This window comes from Lagopus leucura, unplaced genomic scaffold, assembly GCF_019238085.1.
Source record: "Lagopus leucura isolate 7727_CA_CO unplaced genomic scaffold, USGS_WTPT01 Super-Scaffold_100009, whole genome shotgun sequence".
Classification (NCBI taxonomy): Eukaryota; Metazoa; Chordata; class Aves; order Galliformes; family Phasianidae; genus Lagopus; species Lagopus leucura.
This window is the reverse complement of record NW_024962266.1, coordinates 27,925,703-27,948,188: the sequence shown is the minus strand read 5'-3', so window position 1 is coordinate 27,948,188 and position 22,486 is coordinate 27,925,703. Positions and strand designations below refer to the sequence as shown.

The 22,486-nt window shown below is 46.7% G+C and overlaps 1 protein-coding gene across 1 annotated transcript; it reads right to left on the bottom strand.

Annotated features, from left to right (window-relative positions):
* Positions 1-260: 260 nt before the first annotated feature.
* Positions 261-14,342, bottom strand: LOC122181270 (interleukin-12 receptor subunit beta-2-like). The gene is made up of 15 exons (XM_042873668.1): positions 14,339-14,342; positions 13,774-14,100; positions 13,295-13,409; positions 12,514-12,692; positions 12,133-12,269; positions 11,448-11,592; positions 8,701-8,780; positions 6,107-6,326; positions 5,416-5,616; positions 4,511-4,612; positions 4,271-4,426; positions 3,325-3,462; positions 2,886-2,970; positions 1,970-2,069; positions 261-1,674 (listed from the first exon to the last, which is right to left on the bottom strand). The coding sequence occupies exons 1-15, from the start codon at positions 14,340-14,342 to the stop codon at positions 1,162-1,164; spliced, it is 2,502 nt and encodes an 833-aa protein (XP_042729602.1). The 3' UTR covers positions 261-1,161.
* Between the last annotated feature and the right edge of the window lie 8,144 nt (positions 14,343-22,486).

The following is a 22,486-nucleotide window of genomic DNA, read 5'->3' as shown; positions in this document are numbered from 1 at the left end:
GTGTTGCAGTTTAGAAGGGTGATGCTTGCAGCTAAGGGTCACCTCATGGCTCTTTTAGTACAGGTGCACTGAGTGTCATGCAAGGCTTTTGTGCTGAGTCTATGCCACTGCTTAACAGCTTGTTCAGCCAGCCAGCTGTGGGTGGGAGCAGCCACCTGAATCCTCATGGGAGGAGGCAAAGCGTTCTGCTCCAGATGAGCTCAAATCTGGACAACCTTCTCCAGCCACAAACCCCCAGCTTTGTCATTAAAGGTGCTTTATTCTGTGCCTGCCTGCAGCCTAGCACTTGAGCTTGACCATAGAAAACAACAACAACCAAATTTCACGTTTCCAACATTCTATTTATAAATAATATACGCACGTAGTAAACAGAGTCATTAAATGTGTAACACATACTTCAAGCCTGTAATTAGAATACTTCAATAAATCATTAAAATTCTCAGCAGCCCATCTGACTTACTGTGTGCACATGGTGCCTGCTTCTTTATTTCTGGTGAGGATCCCTTCTGTGCTGAGCCCTGAAGGCAGGTTTGCTCTGACTGGTTTTGCAGCAGGGCTGCAAAGTTCAATCGAGTTAGGGATCCTTCAGTGCCCCTGTGGGGCTGTAGCACCATTGTCAGTGGGGCTGAAAGGTGTGTCTGTATGAAGGCAGTAGTGAGGAATGCTGTCTGCTGGGTACTGAGCATGTCGGCTTGGCAAAAGATGCTCAGATGTCGCGTTTCTGACCTGCTGTGTGCAGCTGGAGCGCAGTGCAACCATGACCTGGTCAGCTGCTGAGGTCTGACCTTACTGAAATACATCCTTGCTGTTCCTGGACGAGCAATATTTTGGATGATTTTTAGCTTGTCTGGTGGAGTTCAAACCAGCCTTGTGTTCAGGCAGGGGGGCAGGAACCTGAGGCAGCTCTAGCTCTCTGCAGGCAGCCTGAGCAATTAATCTCGAGAAACCTGCTGACAGCCCCAGCAATTTGGATTTTTGTCTTTAATTCTACCTTGAGCGTGCTCTGTGTGAAGAGCTGCTGCACTGTGAAAGGTTTGTGAGTTGGGTTGTGTTACCTGAAGGTGTGACGTGCAAGTTGCTGTCCTAGCTGCAACGAAACACACTGCAGTACTTGGCTAAAGTGCAAACATCCAGGCCAGGCTGATGTGCCACCCTGACAGCCTACCTTGTGAAAGAGCTGCAGTTCAGTCTCACCGTATCCAAATTCAGTTTCCCTCCGTAGGAAAATTCTGGTGGCAAAAAAGTTGTTGGGAAGACAGAGATGGGATTATACTCAAGTTCAGGGTCTTCTTCAATAGTGTCTGTGACCAGTGGTGAGATGGCTGAGGGCAGGTAGGCTGTAGCTCTGTCAGTAACTGTAGTAGCAATGTACTCAGAAATGGGTTGTGTTTGCTCTGTCACTTCCAGCACCATCTTCTTGTACAAGTCGGGAAGCTGATGCTCATAACCATCTCCATCTGTGGTGCTGGGTAGAGGCCTGTACTCCGACTCCTGCTTCTCAAAGCTGCTTTTCATTTGCCAGTCACGATTGCTGCTGCTGCTGAAGATGAGCCTGTCCTGGAAAACCTGGCAGTCTGTCTGCACAAAGCTTTCCTCTACTTCTGTTGTTTCAGGCTCTTCAAAGCTGCTGGTGTTGTGTAAGAGCAGACTGGAAGGCACGCTCAGCTCACCCTGCTGGGGGGGCACGCATACAGCAGCACTCATTAATCCTGCACTCGGTGCCTTGTGCCCTCCCACCCAGCCCCGAAATGCAGGCATCTCCACCACTGCTAAGCAGCAAATAGCCCTGCACAGTTCTGCAGTCTGTGTGTGATGCACACTACGTGTAACACAATACAGAATGGAGCTGCTTCCGTGCCAGAAAGTGCAGGACTTGCTCTGTTAAGAGGTGACTGATTTGCATAGCTCTGACTGCTTTTTCTGCCGAAGATGATGGGGTTAGAAGGAAAAAAAAAAAGGTCTGATTTACCTTCCTAGACTTGTCGTTCTTAGCCCATGTAGCGTTAGCTGGATCTGGAATGGCTTTGTTGTACCACTGAGGTACAGCGGCAGAAAAGAGCAAGAGTAATCTGCGGATGGAACAAGTGAAGTTAAAAGCACAAATGCCAATACCTGCGAGTTCTGCTGAGCTGGAATGTGCTGTTTGTGAGTGCAATTACTGAAGATTCTGCGTAATGAGTCTGCGTTGCTACAGAATAGCAGAAACTCAGGCTGGGTGGGACTGGCAGAGCCTGCCCAAGTTTCTGAGGACGCAGCAATTTTGGCTGATTGGAGACTGCGCATCGTCGAGTTTCCACTTTTTCAAATGCTTCTGGCCAGGACTCCACTTATGAGCACATATTGTTGCCCACTGGTCTGTAGTCTCCAGCGTGTTTGGTTTTGGCTGTTCCAGATGCTAATATTTCCAGGTGCAAAGCCAGCAGTGAGGTAACACTGAGCAAGTACTGACTTAGCAAAAACCAGTGCAGCACAGCATCGTCCTGCAGCCAGCCCTCATTAGGTGTGCATGACTAACAGCAGAGCGTGCTCAGCACGGCCATGAACTCAGCACTGGAAAATCGGGTTGGGGACGTGTTTATGTTGCTTTAAAGAAAAAGGGCTTTTTGTCACAGGCTCTGACTTCCTTCTCAGGAAGTGACCAAGGTTTGTACCAGCTCGGGTTCAGTGGAAGCTGGCCTTAAGATCTCTGTTACAAACTCATGATGTGAACTATAGCTATCTATAGCTATCTCCTAACACAGTGTGGTGTTGTTACCACTCTCATTATCCAAAACCTTTGTTCAAAACAATCCTCCCTGTTCCCCAAAATGTCCCCAGAGCACGTTAATGTGCCCTCTAGCAAAACTCCCACGTGTTACTGGAATGCAATGCATCGATCCACTCACAGTTTTCTTGCAGGGCGCAGGGAGCAAATACAGGCTGAGAGTATGAAGAAGCTGCAGGTGAGCACAATAATCCAGTCCACCGCACCTGGAACAAGGAACAGACATTTTAACCTTGTTTTAATGAGGAAAAGTTTATTCTAGTTCAGTCTGGACAGCACTCATAGCTTGAGCTTGTAAAGAATACCAGAAGTTTTAGGTTTTAAATCAGGGATCTGAATGAAGCGCTGACATTTGAGCACAACAGTACTTTATAACGTTAGAATGTCTACAACTGTTGAGGTAGGCAGTGCATAATCCAAAATACGTGATTGCTGACCTTCTAGAACTGCACCTCCCACTGACACAGGGCACAGATTTGTTTTTGCAGCCCCTGGGCAGCGCAGAAGCAGGGACCACACGCAGGACTCTGTTGGTCCCTCTCCCCCAGCAGGCTCCTTACTTTCCAAGCAGACCAGCTCGCTGTTTCCCCAGGGGCTTTCTCCAGCATCTGTCAGTGCTGTCATCCACAGGACATAACACTCCCCACGCTGTAGGTCTGTGATGTAAAACGAATGCTGGGATGTCGTATTACAAATGGCTGAAAGAGAAAAAGGGAAAAGCAAATAAAAATCCTAGCATGTGTTCTTACTGCATTTAGCTCTAAGAATTGTGTTTCCAGAAGGCGGAACGTGCAGAAGTTCTCTATTGCTGTAAGTAACCTCCTTGTCTGTCACTGAGTCCTTGGAAGGGCTGTAGGAGGGGCTATAGAGAGCTCAGGCCATTGGGGCTGTTCTGAGACCTGTCCCACTGCACACAGTAGAACAGATGCTGCACAGCACTGGCTGCCCTGTCCTTGGATTATTGTAGTTTGGTAAATCAGTGTCCAAATCTAAAATGAGGTTTGCATGGTGGAACTACAAAACATCCATTAAAAGCTGCTGTGCAACTCCTGAATAAGAGAAGAAAAAGCATTCCTTGTCCTGGAGGGAAGCATAGGAGTTACACATGTGGAGAAAAAAGCCGTGCACAGGGAGGGCATCCAAGTGCAGGAAGGCAGTGCCTGTTACCTGCTGTGTCTCACCGTGCTGATGTTTGTTGAATACAGCTCTTAGCAAGTCTGTTATTTGCACCCTGCTGATAATTACAGCGCTCTGACTTATGAAAATAACAAAAAGAAAAAAAAAAAAGGGGGGGGAGAATTTTTTTCATTCAGAATAACTGAGAATTGTCTACCTTAATGTATGAGCATGAAAATGCAGCCTTGTTCATGAGCAGCTGTAGCAGAGAACTGGATCTTGCTGCCAGGTGAGCTGCCTGGGGCTCCTTCCTGCAGCCTCTTTCTTCACCACCCCTCTCCCCTCAATACACAGCACTTGCACATCACGTTGTTTTCACCAGGTTCCTACCGTAGACATAAGGATCCACGTTACTGTTCTTTTTTTGCAGGTATATATTGTACTGTGTGATGCAGCCCATCTGCTGGTGGGAAGGGATTTCTTCCCACCAAACCAAGACGCCGTTTGTCTGAGGCTTTGTGGACACTTGTGGCCCAGCTGATGGTGCTACAAAACAACATAACGTGCAACTTTTAATGCTGAGCAGTTTAAGCTGGCTTTAAACGACGTGAAAGAGAATTACTGCATTACCTTTTTCTCTCGAGTATCCCCTCACTGATTTGACTTGCCCAGCTCTGTCCTGATACAGCGCAAACACACTAATGTGATAGCACACGTTATCTTCTATGTGCTCTACATGGAGAAACAGAAATAATTATCCCATTAAAATACTCACAGTTAGGGCTAAAATATTCACCTGCTCAGATCTGTCCCCAGGCCTTAACGTGGGTTATGGAAGAGCGACAGTAATTAATGTTTCCCTTTCTTAAAGCAGGGTACAAAGTAATGGCATGAATGTGTTATTTTTTTCCTGCTTGCTTGAGAGCAGGGATTTAAAACCCTGGGAGGCACAGCACCAACACAACATAGGAAGGACTAACTGGAATAGCAGCAGCACTCTAATTGTAACTTTGAAGCCATCTAGGATAAAGAATATTGCTGCTGTAGTTCCGTTTGGGTCAGTGACCAACAATGGGAGGCATCCAAGGCCAGGCTGGATGTGGCTCTGGGCAGCCTGGGCTGCTGGTTGGCGACCTGCACACAGCAGGGGGTTGGAACTGATGAGCGTTGTGCTCCTTTGCAACCCAGGCCATGCTGTGATTCTATGAAAACTAGGAGATGGGAATGCTCTTGATCCTTGAGGTCCCTTCCAACCCAAGCCGTTCTATGATTCTCTTCTTAAATCTCTGTTCTTTGTCTTACTGCGTTTCAGAAGGACTGATTTTATTTATTTTTTTCTGAGGCATTCCACTTACCAGGCAAATCTCATTTGAGGGACTGCCAAACCACTCGTTTTTTTCCTCCCATGTAACAGGCTTTAAACGTGACAGTCTCTTATGCTGAATTAGTAACAATTAGAGTCTGACTTGTTCCTTAAAAGGCTTTCACAATTAAAATAGTACATCAACAATATCCTGCTTGTCTGTGCTGCTCACCTGGTATCACTATAGACAGGTTGGATGCAACAAGTCTTATCCAGCTTGGATGGGGCTCCAGGCTGCTCTTCCTGTGGGTGTTTATCCATTCCACAACATACCCATTGATGGATGCAGTGGATTTAATGGGAGGTTTCCAGCTGACCAAGATGCTGTTATTTCCCATCGCCACAGCAGAGACGTTCCGAGGAGAGGGTAAATCTGTCATGGGAGAGAGAACAGCCAAACAGAAACCACACCATCAGCACAGATTTGCCTCAGCCTTAAGGTGACGTGGTAAGTTTGATACCTGGTTTTTACCACGTTTCACCCCTTACCATCACGCTCCCTTCAGTTCTGCCTTCCCTCACACAAAACAAATGAAAAGAAGCCAATACTCTTCTTTTTTTTCATAGTTAGATGTCTGCTTTGTCAGGCGCCTGGGTGGCTTGCACTGTCAGCAGGAGGGGTTAAAGTTATGGCAGTGCTGATCCAGGGCAACTTGGCTCATCAGGAAACCACACTGCAGTCCTTGACCACGTTTGTGAGTGGATCTGAACTGCGGTCACTGTGGATCCCTGGAGATGTGTGCAGATCAACACGAAGGAGCACCAAGTGGCAGAATCTGAATGCTTTTGTGGTACGTAACTGTGAGCAGTGCAAAGCAGAGCTGAGGTGATTTCCAGTGGCTGAGAACAGTGGAAGGCTTTACCTTGGATGCTCAGGTTGGTCAGGATGGATGCAGGAGGTGAGCTTCCCCTCGAGTTATCAGCAGTGACTGTTATCTTGTAGTCCATCCTTGGAGCAGCTTTGGTATAACTGGTTTCTGTGGTCACATTTGTTTCTGTTGCTTTGGGCTCCCCATGGCTTAGTGCTTCAAAGGTCACTGTGTAACGCAGGATTTTTCCTCTTGCCTCTGACTTCTGCAAAGCCTGCAAAGAAGATGTGCTTGGTACATTTTTAGTCAAGGGAAAAGCCTGGAATTGTATGGATTTACATGGATCGTTCTGCAGAAAATTCTGATGGTACCAGACTGATGTTTTAAAGCTGCTCAGGGAAGGAGGCACTGGTTTGGCTTCCTGTGCTCAGCCAGCCAGCTGTTCCAGGTTTGCTGCCTCTCTGCAGGACGAACGTGTGTCACATAGCTGCAGTATCAGCGTTCCACATGGGGGTTAAGTGCAGGAAAACAAAAGGCTTCTCTTCAGGCACCGACAGTGAGTGGTTCGTTCAGCTGATTTGGCCACCAGGAACCAAATCCTCCATCCGCTTAGAACCAGGCCTTCTCTCAGAAGAGAGATTTCTATTACACTTACAGACCCTCCGGAGCAAGGAGGAGCTCACACACATCTGCCTGCGGATGGTTTTTTTTTTTTGCCCATTCATTGTGAGATTCCCAACGAGCAACAACTGCAGAGCCTTTTCCACGTGAGGCGATGAAGGAGGCAAAGCCTCATTTCAGAACCTGCCGTGAAGGCGGTTGGGACGCTTGTTATTTCCTGGCATGAATGAATCAACATGTTTTTTTTTCCTTTCCAGGAAAGATTAAGTCCAAAGTAAGGTTTCAGTGCCTCCTAGGAGCTGGTGATCATCATTAAAAAGTCAGAAAGATCACCAGATTTGCTACCAGCTCTGTGCTACCATCAGTCTGCCCCTATCAGCCCTTTAATATACAGGCTCGTGGCAGATGGTGGCTTCAAAGCTCCTCCCTAGTTCGAATGCTCAAGCTACCCACCTTAAGAGAGGAGCTTTCACTTGAAGGTATTTATTCCTCCCTTTTTGTTCCCATCATAGTAAAGAAATTCCTTACAGCGACAGCATCACTTGCTGGACAATAGCAAATACCAGCTAATGTTCTTTGGTAACAAACAATTGGTTTTTACTTTCTCCTCTCTTAAAAGTGGAAAGAAACATGGCTTTCCAACAACTTGGTGCTTGCACAAAGATGTTTCCCATTTCGTAGTGTTCAGCTGCTAAATGGAGTTCCCCACAACCAGCTGCAGCTCTCAGAAAGAAGGACCCTTGCAGTCTCTCCCTCATTAAATCTATTACCTTCTTCTATGTAGTGTCAGATGTCTTCATATTTGATTGCTGGTTTTGTTTGTTTTAAAGCAAAATTGTAACTGAAGTGAATTAATTCCCTAATGGTAGTGACAAGAGCATACATTTTAGCTGAGATTCCTTCTAGAGGTTGCATATCTATTTCTTATTTCTGATTTTTCCTGTGTAATTCCAGTCTAGTGAAGCTCTTCAGCTCCTTGCTGCCTAAAAACAAACTTACTTTCACTGCAGCAGGGTCTGTGCTGATAGGACGAGGGGAAATGGTTCCAAACTTAAAGAGGGGAGATTTAGGTTGGATATGGGGAAATGGTTTGAAGTTGAAGGAGGGAAGATGTAGGTTGGATGTCAGGGGGAAGTTGTTTGCTATGAAAGCAGTGAGGTGGTGGAACAGCTGCCCAGAGAGGCTGTGATGCCCCGTCCATCCCTGGAGGTGTTCAAGGCCAGGTTGGATGGGGCCCTGGGCAGCCTGGGCTGCTGTGAAATGTGGAGGTTGGTGGCCCTGCATGGCGGGGGGGGGCTGAAACTTGATGATCCTTGGGGTCCCTTCCAACCCAATCCATTCTATGGTTTTATGATAAGGAAAAAGTCACTTTCTTTTAGGGCCTCATTCACCATCTTTCTGAAAGCTCTGCCCTTTCTGTATGGAAACACTTGCTCTGAGCTTGTCCAGTTTCAGATCTACAGCTGTATCATTGGCCAACTATTCTGTGTGTGCCCATCTCCTGCTTCACACCTGTACAGAGACATGTTTTCTGTCTGCTTCTGCAGTATAACAAGGGATTCAGCTGACCACGGGCAAAGCACCAATGTGGACAGAGCAGTTGAAATCACCCAGGCTATATCCAGCCTTTTAAAAGCTGTACAGAATTTGGTTACCTTAAGGGAGAGCCAGTTAGAATGACTCAGCTCCTCTGTCTCCCCCGTTCTTCATCACCCTGCTTTTCATCTCAGAGCAGAAGCTCCTCTAAAAGGAGTTCATAGTCCAAGGCACGCATGTGAAGTAGCTGCCTACTGATCACATGGGGCACAGCATCCCCCTTTCCTCCAATGATTTGTGTTCTGACTGTATACAATAAGGTAGAAAATGAGGAAGGTCTCGGGTAGTAGAGTTATTCTGAGTAATTACATAGCTCTGGACAAAGCACTGCTGTGCCCTGGTTTAAGTCTTTTCCTGCAAACACATTACATATGGTTCCCCCTCCAAAGCTGCTCATTATTTCTGCATATGCCAAGTTTCCCTTAACTTACCTTCCAAAAAAGAGAAATGTTCTGCATTTGAGAGTCTATATCCTGCTTTTTGTACCAGACATCTAAGAGCCCAGTAGGCACTGGTTGGGAAAGAAAAGAAACAGAATTAATGACGGTGTTTCGAAGCAAACAAGACATCAAATAGTCCACAAAATGCCGACCTGTGCGACCTGCTGTAGGGAACTGCTTTGGCAGGGGGTTGGACTCGATGATCTCTGGAGGTCCCTTCCAACCCCTACAATTCTGTGATGCTGTGATTCTGTGATTTGGAACCTCAGAGATCATGCAAGTGCTGTAGTCCTAAAAGCATCGTTTTGTATTTTGAGCTTATATTTGCTATTACAGCTGGAGTTCAGCTGCAGTGCTGACTGCCCAATGGCCGTAGTCACAAAGAAGAAACCATCTCAGTAAGAGGGGTTCTGGTCTGCCTGAGCCTTTATTCTGCACTTAGGAACCACTGACTTCCAAGAAAGCCTATAAATCAAAGGGACAGTATTAGCTCTCATCTTTGCACAAAAGTTGAGGTGGATGAAGGTGCAAGGAAGATGCTTCCTGAAATCCCTCGATGTTTAAAATGATACTCACTGAACCCTACTGTTTTTGACTGCAAAAGCTAATAAACAACGTGCTGCAACAATTCGGAGTTGGATAAAGAGATACGAAGAAAGGCAGTGTGACAAAGCTTGGCTCCTCAAGGTCCTTGAGCACAATCAACTCATCAAAATCAAAGAAGCGTTTCTAATAACCTAACAGCAGGCAACTGATGCACAGCCCTATTTAGACTGGGGCTGAGGCTGTCTGCTATTTCTTAAATGCAAAGACAGAAAAAATCCTCAGTGCCAGCAATGTTAAGAACTATTTGCCCTGCTTATAACAGTGAGTGGAAATAGAAAAAAAGAAAGAAAACAACAGAAAACAAACCTTGATCTCGCAGGTCGTTTCCAGCCTTGATTCTATGATTCTATGAAACCATGGGATGCACAGAAGAAATGCAAGCAGAATGCACTCAGTGTGAGCAGGGGGCAAGTTCAAAGCAGGAGGGAAGAAAACAGATTGTATCTGTGGAACGGCAGCCCAGATTTTAAGGCTCTTTTCACACATGAACCACAGAAATCAGGTGGAAAAGAAAGGCTCACGTCACTGAAGTGTCTGCAGAAAGCAAGTTTTGTGGCCTGGAAAACATGGGAAAAAAAACCAGCTTCTAAGTATAAAAGGTGCAGTCTTGAATTCACTGGAGGCCAAAGGAGTGTGAAAACTTCAGCTATTTTGAAGAAGAGAAAGAATTATGTACGTTTTGCTCATCATCTGCAGCCTCACCTCCCTCATCAGAAACATTCCCTGAGCCGTTGAGGAGAGTCTTATTCTGCAGCACTGGCTGGGGAAAGAGGGGTGATGACCACAGACACCATAGCAACGCTGAGTGCATTGAAAAGGTTAAGAAAACTGTTGAGAGGAAGGTGGGGGAGGGAAGAAGTTCGCACCTTTTGCATCAATCAATGCTTCTTACAGAAACTGTTGCTGGCAGAAGTGGTAAACAGCATGAGTAATAGATGGAGGAGCCTGGAGAGCTGGTAGTAATTCACAAGAAAAGAGCAATGAAAGCCAACCATGAGATGAAAGGAGGGGATGCCAAAGAAGGCAACGCATCTGCGCTGAGATTCTTCTTGAGAAGCTTTCTTCTTCCATAAGAACATGCAGGAGTTGGGTGTGCAGATGAGGACCTGCATCTGACCGAAGGCTTCTGGTGTTAGAATTGGTGTAAAAGAGGAGAATTGAGCTCGTGTCTGTGCTGCGTCCCCTGGACTCTGCTGTGCAGTGTCACCAAGCAGAAATGCTGTGCTCTCATGTTCTCATTCGTGATGGGGTAGCACTGTGAAATGCCAAGTCCTCACCCATTAAGGCTGCAGAGATCTCCAGTGACTGCACTGTTTAGAGGAGAGAGCTAGCTGGCAATTCTCTAAACAAAATATTTTCTTTACTCAGGAAAAGATGAATCAGCAGATTTAAACCATTTTGTCACAACCTGTAACTGAACTGAATCAGAAGAAGCAGTTTTCTGGGCCCAGCTCCTCAGCAAAGTGTCCAGCAGGCTCATGAACCCAACATGTGTGTCCCAAACGTGATGTTCCTCAGTGACTGAGTGTCCCCTGCCAGCCGTGCTGCCTTTTGTGTGGGATTGCTGCAGTAATTCTGCAAATGCTTTGATAGAAACCAATGCGAAACGTTTTCCTTTTCCCAGTTAAGCAGCACAGATTTCTCTGGCTTTTCCAGATGTGCAGCAGTGTGACAGGCTGCAAACCCGCTGCGCAAGGCACAGAAAATTCCTCCAACCTTCAATCATGTGGAAAGAATACATCCTTCAGAACTTCTCAGTGACCTCCTGAAATTCCTGCTTCATCAGAAACGTGAACTGATTGTTTTCCGTTCACAAAAAGGATCTGTTCTGTTATAGAAGTTTACTTCCCTTCTGGATTTACAGATTCTAGCCAGGAGCAAAAAGCAAACAGTGTTCTGAGTTCCCCCAGAGGGTGGTGAGGCACTGTTCACAGGTTGCCCAAGGAGGCTGTGGATGCCCCATCCCTGCAGGCATTCAAGGCCAGGCTGGATGTGGCTCTGGGCAGCCTGGGCTGCTGGTTGGTGACCTGCACACAGCAGGGGTTGGAACTGATGAGCGTTGTGCTCCTTTGCAACCCAGGCCATTCTAGGATTCATTAGCTACATAGGCTTGGTATAACAAATCATATTACCTGCTTCTGGAGTCTGGGATTGGAATGCACTCCAGTTACTCCACAGTCCCCTCTCAGGATGAATTTTACAGCTCACTTGAAATTCATACTCTGTATGAGGCTCCAGACCTTGAAGGCTGCATTTTTCAGTCTCTAAATTTTCAACCTTCAGTGAAGATAAAGGACATGTAACATTAAGCTCACAGGGAAACAGGAGTTTATATTAACTCCTATATGTTATTACAGGAGTTAATAAGGAGTTCTATGTTCATGCATTTTACTCAACTTCAAGCAGTTCCTTCATTTTAGCACTTAAAATACAAGCTAAGGATTCTAACCAGCAGTAAAGAAGACACAAGCATTTGGAAAATGTGCACCCAAAGCCTTGAGCTACAATGAGCAGAAATGACCATGTTTTAGTAGTGGTGTGCCAAAATAAGCTCTGATTTGTTGTGCTTTATACTTGATATATGGCAGGTTGTTTTGTGTTTCTTTTTTTCATGCTAAGTGTTGCACCTTCATTATCAGTTATCTTATCAGATATCTTATCTGATACCTGCAGTATCAGACCAGCAGTAGAGGCTTAGAGGAGCGGGCAATAGTTTTTCTTAATTAAGATGCTACAGAGCAGACCTGAGAGAGAAATAACAATATTAAAGGAGCATCCAAGGATCATAGTTTAATTTATTCTTCAGAAGAGGATTACCATGTTCCAGGTGGAACTGCTAACTGGACGGTATCTCGCTCTGCAGTGCTGCCCTCGGACTTCACTGTGCCAGAACAAGGTGCAGTTTGTTGCAGAGTTTTCAAATTCCACTAAAAGGTTTGGAGGATGTGGTTTCACTGGCAGCAAAAACAGAAACAAAACAAAGAAGCAGCACTCAGATGTGCATCACAGCAAGTAAAGGAGGGCTAGGTAAATAGAACGGGTGATCGAGATGGATGGATGGATGGGTGGATGGATGGGTGGATGGGTGGATGGATGGATACCTCCTCTGACAGGTTTGAACAGCAAAGACAGAGTGCTTGGTTTGCACTTTCTCTAAACAGCCAGTGCTGACTGAAAGAAGGTAAGCAAGGCACTTACCTACGTCTATTAGCATGAACTTAAGTGGCTGAGAAAAAGCACTTCCTAGCTTGTTGGAGGCGACAACCACAAGTCTGTAAGTAGATTCAAAATTCAACTTTGTACTCAGGACCAGCCAGCCAAACTTGTTACTCAGACTTTCTTCTGAAAAGCACAAGGTGTCAGTCCCATCTGATAGCCTAGAACAGAAGGAAAGCCCTTGGTTAATACCCTTTTGTACACTGTGGCAGATAAATCCGCCTGTTCCTTGCTCAAGGCTTGCTGCAGAGGCCTGCAGTCTATTTCAGGGAAAGCTCAGCAAAGCCAGAGAGAGCTACAGCACTGTTGGTTCCTTAAGAGGAAGAAAAAATAACACAGTTTGGAAAAGTTCTCTCTCCATCTCCTTAGCTGAACCGTGAGACACAGTGAGAGGCTCAGGACTGAGGTTTCCTGATGCTGGCATTGCTAATCACAACATCTCTACATAGAGAAGATCCACGATGGGAAAACAGCAGCCAATTTAAGGCTACTTCTACTATTAAACTTCCTTTTACAATGAAGGAGCCATGAATTGGCGTATTCTCTTAGTGTGCTTAACCCAGAAGTAACTAAACTACTGCTGTGCAGCACACAGCTGTAACCAGAAAAGGTCTTTGGTGATCATGGCAGCCTTGTATTCAGAAAGCAGCTCTTGTGTGAGTTGATAAAGGGTAAACCTGTAACAAACAACCTAAAACTAACATAAAGACCCCCCTAAGATGTGATTACAGCCTTTAAAGAACCCACTTCCCGTGTTACTTACTGTATCACGTACGTAGTGTTCATGTGTGTAAACCTTCCTTTGTCCCAGGTGCAGGTAAGGTTGCCATCCGTCCCATCCTGGATACATGACACATTTCTTGGCTGATCTGGAGGATCTTAAGCAGATATTCTGATCAGTCTCTTCCTTTGAAACGTTGAGAGCAGCAAGCTGCTGACATGCAAGTGTTGCCACTACATATAAAGCAGCAAGGGAGGTTTGTCAGAGGTGAGAGACAGCGGGTGCAGAGAGACAGACATCACACAGAGCCCTCCAGATGCCCACATCCCCATGGGGGGCTGGGACTCAGGGTGAGAAAGGCTCTGTTGTGTTGCATGGTTCCAGCCAGCAGCATTTCAGATACCAAAGCAATACAACACAGCACCTTCTCTAGGAGAGGCCACCCCTCTGAGCTCCTAACCTCTGCTTCAGAGGCACCCCAGAACACCCGAAAGAACAAGGAACAGTGAAACTCTCCTTACTTCCAGACTCTATATCAATTCCACAAATGAGTTTTTTCTTGTATTCACAATCTATTTTGCAGGTAAACATGTGTTTGCCATACGTATTGACTGGAAATGTGTTGCTTACTGAAGTGCCATAATTGCTAGTCAGTTCAGAACTGTTAAAGAAAAGAGCAATCTTGCACTGCTCGCTGTATTTCAGTTGCTTTAGCTGGCATGAGAGGGTAATGTTGGTTCCAGGCTGGACGTGAGCAGCAGTGTTAGCAGTCATGTTTCCTTTTTCACATATTTCTGCAACACCGTGGGGAAGTTTGCTGGCAGACACATTTCCTTTACTGCATGCTTCTGCAACAGAATGGGAAAACAAACCTTTCAAATGGATATATTGCTTATCTCATAAAACATGCTACCTCTGGGAAGACAGTCGTGCCAAGTTTATCACGTAAGGATAAGGATTCTTGTCTCTGAGTTGTAACTCACGATGTATTACTGTCCAGTCTTCACTGGTTGGATTAAATGGAGATCAGAAACCAAAGCCTAACTCCCAGTGATCACACCAAAAAGCCCCCAGGGCAAAATCTACTCATCTAAACTGCTTTTTTCACTGCTGTTTAATGAATGTTGCCATGAAGAATGGGAAGACACTCAATGGTAGCAGTGCACCAATGGGCTCTTAAGGAAAGTAAACCTAACTGAGCATCAGATTTTGCTCTCTCTAATAAGAAAGATGTTTACTGGTGTGTCTGAATGAAAACACTAATTACCCAGTGCTTCTTTTAAGTGCTAATTGCTATATACATAAAAACGAAATCTTACCTGCTGTGATGGACATCAACAAACAAATTGTGGCAGGTACAATCCATGCAAATTGCATTTTGCTCCCTCCACAGAAACGATCACCATTTACCAGTTCCTAAAAAGTGGGAAAGAAATCATTTCAGAACTTCAGAAAATTCAAAATCCTTCCTTCATCAGTCCTTTCTGATTGATTAATTAACTCTCCTTGCTAACACTGCTGAGCTGTGGCACCAGATGCAATCCTAAGCAACAGCTGGATGTTGCACTGGCTCTCCCCTGGCACACAGCTTAGAGTCACAGACACTTGGACATGGTGCTTCAAGGAGAGGCATACTTCCTCCTTTCCCTCTCAAAGATGCTCTGCAAGCCCAGAACCAAAAACCTTGCTGCAAAAGAGAACCAGAACAGACCCTCAGTACCCCCCCATGCAAAGGACAAAGGTTTTTCTCATTCATTTCTGCTTTTGGATCTCCTGCACTGCACACTTGCAATTTTAAAATAAACTTCTTCAACTCCTTGTGACAGCTAAAATTCAGCAGAAACTGAAGCAGAAAGGACACGCCGTGCCAAGGACGTTTGAACAATCAGTATATAGAAGCAGCAATTCTCAAGCCTCTTCATTTTCTTCTCAAGGGAGAACACGTGCTATTTCTCCCCAAGATGCCTTTTTTACTTGCTGCATTCCAGCAGCTGTCACAGCCCTGAAGTCCTGCACCTCTTTTGCAGCATGAGCTCCCCAATGTGCTCCTGCCAGCCAGGCAGCCTGCAGAGGTGCTGGTGTAGCCCAGGGCACACAGCTCAGGCTGCCTGCACGCCCAGCCTGCTGTCTGCCCACTGCTGCTGCCTACCCGGGGTTTCTGACGCTGCTGAAACCAACCAGCCACCTCACATGGGTGTCACCCCAGCCTGTTCACCACCCTTCATCCCATCCGCCTTTTAGCTCTGTCACCTCTAAGCAAACAGAACAAACGCAGAACAAGATCTGTTTCTTTGGGGAGCAGAGATGAAGAAAGAAATGAAGAAGAAGGGAGGGGTAAGAGACAGGATGGAAACGTCTGAGGCTTCCTAGAGCCCAACACTGACACCTTCCTCACCTTTTGCAGGTGGATTTCTCTCCCCTCTCCAGTGGCAGACTGCTGTGGCACACATTCGGATGGGGCAGCCAACAGCTGTGAGAGCACCAAGGAGATGGAGTTAAGGACACACCAATGAACGGCGAGGAGAGAAGGAGCGGGTCTGCAGCGTAGGGAAACCCTGCTGAGAATCCAGAGCCAGATCCGATGTCCGCAGCGCAGATGGGAGGACGCAGCGCTCCCGCTGTTGAGGACGCGGGTTCTTTTCCACTGACCTGAGCCGGGACTTCCTACAGATTCATACAAACGTTTCATTTAAATCCTCGGGTTCTTCGGATGGAAACGTTTTGCTGCAGCACCTCGGCTCCACACCGACAGGCTGACAGCAGCCAAGTCTGTAGGTGAGTCGTAAGTGCCGGGATGAGCAATCGCAGCCCCGCGCTTCTTCAGATAAACGCTCTGCCTTCCAATAAACTGAAATTGCCACTGTGACTGGGTAAACATCCTTCTCCTTCGCTGCCAGCAAAGCCGTGCCCCAGACGCCTGAGTGAAACCCAGCAGCTCCTCACGCACCCCTCATACAGCAGCGGATCGCTATAGAAGCGCCCGCCTTACCGGCACCACGAGGAGCGCGCAGCGCCGTCGCGTTACACCCCGAAGTAAAAACGGGTTTATCGGAGGCCGTCGGGAGCACCGAGATCGGGAGCCGCATTTACCGGGGCCGCCGGCAGCGCAACGGCGCCCGGCCGAGGGTCGTCCCGCCCGGCTGAGGTAAGCGGCCGTTAAAGGAGCTCCGCCCGCGGGGGTTTGGCTCTCGGAGCACCGCTGCCCGCCCCGGGGCGCTGGGCTCAGCTCCGCGCGTCCCACACGTGCATGCTGCCCCAGCGGCCGCGCCGCTCCCCCCGAGAAGGAACCGCGCAGCAGCAGCGCAGAACCCCGCGGGCGCGGTGCTGGGAGCCCAAATCGCGCAGCCCTGCCCGGAGCGGCCGCTGCACGGGAACGCGGGGCTGGAGTCTTGTTCCTCACGCCGCTAACGGCCGCCGCCGTATCTGAGAGAATTCCTGATGAAGCCCCTTGTTGCTCGTTTTGCTCTCGGCTGGATGTGGGTGACCGCCGTTTGGTTAAGGACAGACTTTTGCTGCGCTGAATGTTGAGCAGAGGGAGGTATTCTGCAGAGCCGCAGTGCCCCGCTCCTGAATCACACCGTAATATTCACCCTTTTTTTATAGGCAGAAGGAAATGCTGACAAAGCTCACCATCCCGTGCACTGCATGTGTCTGTGCCCTGCGAGGCTCCAAATATCACCAGTTTCCTTTTATATGTCTGTCTAATTTCCCCTCTACCTTCTTTTGGTTCACGCTACGTTTATACCTTCCAATCACACACTGTGAAACCAGGGTCGGTGTATTTTAAAATAAGACTCCAATAGAAGTTTATATGGCAGCACATCTCTCATCGAGGCCTCATTCATTGCTCCGCCTCGCCGGGTGCCTTTAGCTTCCATTTCCAGAAGGTTTGGCAGCAGCAGCCACACACTGTGCTCAGCTGGCACCAGCAAGGCTTGGGCTGCGTCTTAACTGGTGGGTGATGCACTGAAGGGAAGGTGCCCCCCGGGTGGCCCAAGCCATCAGAACCCTGTGTCACAATGGCAGGAACTGAACTGGGAAACACCAATCCACTGCCCACCATGAAATGCAGTTGCTTTCTTTGTTTCTGCTTGAGGTTCAGCAGCAAACTCTGCTTTTCCATACAGTTCTTTCTCGCTGAGTTGTGTTGAAACAGAGTGTGTGTTTCCAAGAGCTGTCATGGAGCAGTTGTTGATATGCCAGGTGTTGCATAAACCCTCTGCTTTTCTATGAGGCTTTTATATGGAGTATTTCCTAGAATTAATAGAATCGTTAAGGATTTGCTAAGTATTATTTTAACTGTTACTGAATTCTGCAATCTGATTTGCTTTGCTGTTGGTTGTGAAGGTCTTCATGTGCAGAGCATTCCTCCAAGGCAAGGGAACAAAGCTGAGCCTAAAGTAACTCTGTGTCATCTCTCTCAAGTCTGAATTAAGACACAGTGCTACAAGAGCAAGCACTACCAAAAGCTTAACCTTGTGCTCGACTGCAAAAATAAGAAGATTGAAAGGGCACGGCCCCTGCTGCAAATGGAGATATCGTGTGCTGAGCTCTGTACCAACCTCCCTGCACTGCCAGGGCTTCTTGGGGCAGAAGGTGATGTCAAGGGAAGTTCAGAGTCATCAGTTCTCTGAGGTGAGGTGGTGTCTGCAGTTCTAAAATGCAGCTTGGGAAAGCACCATCAGTGTATGACATAAGGTGATGTTTGGTAGTGATGGTGAGCACGGGCTGTGGAGTATTTGTAGAAAGCAGAGAGGGCTGTGGCAGAAGAGGCCAAAGGAAAAGGTTCTAACACAGTACTATTGATGGTTGCAGTGTCAGCTCCTAGAGCCCAGGCAAAGCTTTGCCTTCTGAGACCCACAGCTGCCAGGGGTGAGCAGCAGAGCTGTTCTTCCACTGAGTCAGTTCTCAAGGGAGAAGTTTGTATGATCAAAATGAGAATGTGCCAAAGCAGAGCTGTACATGCAACACATATGGCAACCTGGTGGGTGCAAGCTTACAGGCAGGGGGAGAATTACAAACTGTTGTATCAGATATTTACTGCCTAAATGAATTGTGGTGATTACAGAAACAGGGGAAGGGAGGGCTTCTCTCACAGGTGGGATATGAGTCAGAGGCCTGGTGCTGCCAAGCTTCCAGAGGTATAAATCTGAAAGGAGTCATCATTAGTTGTGAATAATGTGTCGAGGTCAAGGTGCTCTGCATGCTTCAACTCACTTTTATGATCCAATGAATGCTGGAATTAGAGAAAAAGTGTGAGCAAAGAATATGGATTTTCCTGAATATAGGGGTGGCTGGGGGAGGCTTGAGGGGAAGGGAATCGGATATAAATGATACAATGGAATGTGAATTTGTGTCATTGGCAATTTCTGCTCAACTGCTGGAAGTGAAAGATGAAATAATTTACCTGGGATCAAGTTATGTGTAAAAGGAGACTCGCAAAGCAAAGCAATGCAAAACAGAGAGCTGAGAAGGGCTTAGTTGGCCAGTGCCTACACTGGGTTTGTAAGGTAAAAAAAGCTATCTAAAAATGCAATAAGTTCCAGATATTGAAAAGCCTCCTCTTTCCCAAAAATTTTAATGAGAATTGGAGAAAGTTAGAGCTGATGAGGGAAGAAGACTGGAGCTGGGTCAGAGAACAGACAAGGGCTTGTGTTAAAGTTATTGCTGGAGAACACAGCATTCAAACTCAAAAGTGAAATCAGCAGATGCAGACATCACACTCTGGTTATGTCAAGCTGTAGATCTGGAAATAACCTTGAGAAAGAGCAATTGTGAAGGAAAGGTACTGAGTCATCAGCAACAAGATGATAAGTGAGGAGGGACGGCTGGCTGCGAGTTAATTACTGAATGCTTGAAAAACCATGAGAGACAATGGGAGCCGACCCTCAGAATCTGCTGTGACTGCCATCAGTGATGGGTCATGAAAGGTAAATGGTTGCTTTTTCTCATGCGTTGGCTTCATGTAACGGTTGCTTTTTTTGCTTGTGCTTCTGCACATCCAATGGTGCATGAGGCAACACCAAGGCAGTTGTAATGCTTGAGAAGCACAAGTATTGGTATTGTAATTATGGTCAGTGTAATGGTTTGAGCTCGCTACAGATCAGAAGCAGCACTCTCCTTCAGGCTCCACGTTTCAGCAAGTTGTGTGCACATCACAGCCTCCTTCCTTTCCTTTTCTCTTTAGGCCTCTTGGTCAGCTTTGCTCACTGGCCTCCCGCTTCCCACATTAGCAATAGGTTTCCCTGCCCTTTCTTTTGAATGCTTTTCTCCAGACAGTCGTTTCTAAAAGTTTCCTTCAGGGCCCCATTCGGCGATCTCTTTTCTGGCAACACTGCAGTTTGTGCAGCTCCCACCCTGGTGATGGAGGCCCCTGTGCTGGTGGGAGCTGGGTGATTCAAAGCAGGAAAACGCCTGGCTGGAAAGCAATCCAACTTACTGTGCAAGACCACGACTCACATTGTAGTAGAAGAGGAAACCCTAACTGTGGTTGAGGAGAGCCGTGTCAAACCATGGCTGAAGCATGTGCTGCCCTGTGCTTGCTCCATTCATCCCATCTGCCTTTCTGCCCACCATACCTTCAGTGAGCTTCAGCTGCCCACTGTGCAGGGTAATATTGAAGCAGCTGCTACAGCAGTCCGTGGGCTAACGATGACTTGTGTGTCTGTTTCTTCAGTGTTCCAGGTAGTCCAAGTGCTGGGTTTACAGCTGTTGTTCACACCAGTGAGCCTGCATTTGCCTTTGCCTAGCAGAATGAAATTGGTTACTTAGTTCTGCAAGCACAGCTGCTCTGCCTCCTTGAAACCAAGCAAAGTGTGGCTGAATTCACTCTGAGATATGAGTCCAACAGGGCAATTCTAGGGAATCCTACGGGGGATGCAGTGTCATACTGCATCTTCTATGAAGTTAAGAATGATGGGGTTTTGTTGCTGCTGTTTCCAATATTCTTGTGGCAAGATTAATTCCCTTCTCTTAAGGGAGGACTTGGCTTTTTTGGTAAATATCAGTCTTGAAATCTCCTTTGATAGATCGCTTCTATAATTTGTGTTATATCCACTGTATTTAATGCTTGCTTTGATCTTTTATCACAGTGCTGCTCCCGTTGTTTTACAAGTATTATTTCTAAAGGATTTGACTTTGTGAAGCTAACATTCACTGAAGCCATTGAAGATGTGAAACCACAGCCTCGCTTCTCACATCCTCTTCTACAAAATTCACATTTAGTTTCAGTCTCTGCTGCTGTGCTCAGTCCTCCGACCCTTTGAAAAACTACTCTTCCCTCTTAAGGAGTGGATCCTCCTGAAGAATAGCAGTGATGAAATGCTTCAAACAGAGTATTTTTAATTGAACCTTCATACGGTCATTGCATGACTATTTTACCTGCTGGCTTTTTTCAGCTGCCTTGTTTTCAGAATGATTTTGCTGATTGGGGCATTTGTTCATAGTGCTGTTTGCAGGTCCTGATCGCAACCTGGGCTTTGGTCTTCTGTCTCTGCATCCAGAAATCCCCAGTTTGCAGCTGTTATTTAGCTTTGTGAACCTTTACCTCCAGTTTACAGTCTAATTTTAGTCCCTGCGGCACATTTGTAGCTAAATCTCTCACAGTTTACAGACAAACGTTTGTAAACCTTTCAGCATGGAGTAGACAAGCAAATGCACGTGCAGAATGCAATGAGCAGCACAAGATTACTCACTGAACATTTCCATTATCTTTGTATTCTTGTGCTGTTCCAACTACTGGATGCCACATGGCGTGTTTGGACTCCAGAGGCCTTATTAGAAATAGTAATCATTGCTGTCCAGATTTTGTGAGTGAGCAGCTGAGGCAATCTAACTTGCCAGTGGCTGAGCTGAGAGCAGCAGTCACCTCCTTTGTGCTTCAGTTGCAGACAGCATGCTGTGTTCTCCAGGAGAACGCATGGTATGGTGGCTGTGCAGCAGCATACGTGATTCAAAACTGTAGCTAGTTCTGCATATTTAATGCATAACTTGCCATACGTTTTGTTTCAAGCACACCTTCTGAGGGGTAACAGTGTGCAACAAGGCCCAGAGGGGCAGTGTCAGTACCTCTTCCATCTCAGTGTACACTGGTAGAAGTTCACACTTGATACACTCTGTGCTGACACGATGGGCTGGAGATAAGAGCTAGCAATGAATGGCTTTGCTGTGGTCAGAGCCTGTTCAAGCTTTGAAAACATTGCTTTTCATTTTCGTATTCCTTTTTTCGTTTATTCTCTTTTGCCATATGAAAAGATCCTTTTCACTGAGGTTGGTTTGAGCAGCAGTGAGAAACAGCACCATGGTACATCTGTGTGTCATGAACTATAGTGCCTTGAAATTTAATTACTTTACATTTAAGTGAGTGGCAACTGATGTGGATTGCACAAGTAACATCCTCATCACTGAGCTCTTTCAGACAGTGGTGAGGCACTGGCACAGGCTGCCCAAGGAGGCTGTGGATGCCCCATCCCTGCAGGCATTCAAGGCCAGGCTGGATGTGGCTCTGGGCAGCCTGGGCTGCTGGTTGGGACCCTGCACACAGCAAGGGTTGGAACTGATGAGCGTTGTGCTCCTTTGCAACCCAGGCCATGCTATGTTTAGACAACTGCAGTCTCACACGGACCAGTGATAGTTATGTGAGAGATTGGTGCTTGTTGGTGTGTATGGTCCATGTGTGGGGACACTAGTTGGCATATGGATCCTCTGTGTGCCTCCAAAGTACTCAGAGCCCATGTTACAGTCATGGTGAAGAACCCATGCAACTCAATGTCAGACTGGTAAATAACCTGTGGAACTCACTGGCACGCAATACAGCTGCCAACAACGTAAGCAAGCTTAGAAAAAGGTTTTGAAAACATAAATACCAAGAACCAGAGAGCATGTCATATTTGGGGAAGAGGTGAATCTGGAGATGCTAAAATAAGTGTGTTAAGAATGTCACTGCGATTTGATTACGACTGCTGAGCCATCCATGTATTCAAGGTTCCCGTGATGAGGATCTTGGTGTTGTGCTTGCACGACAGCTACTTCAGTTCCTGGCACTCAGGATGCTGGGTTTTACCACTCAGTTCTGCACTTAGTGGAAAGAAGGCCCAGGCCTGATGAAAAGGCTTTTGCAAGGTCAAAGCAGGCAGAGGCAAAAAGCAGACAGAAGAGCAAATCTAACAAGTCGAACATGAAGCTGAGGTCGTGACATGGCACTGGGCTGCTGACAAAATGAGAACTGCCCTCACG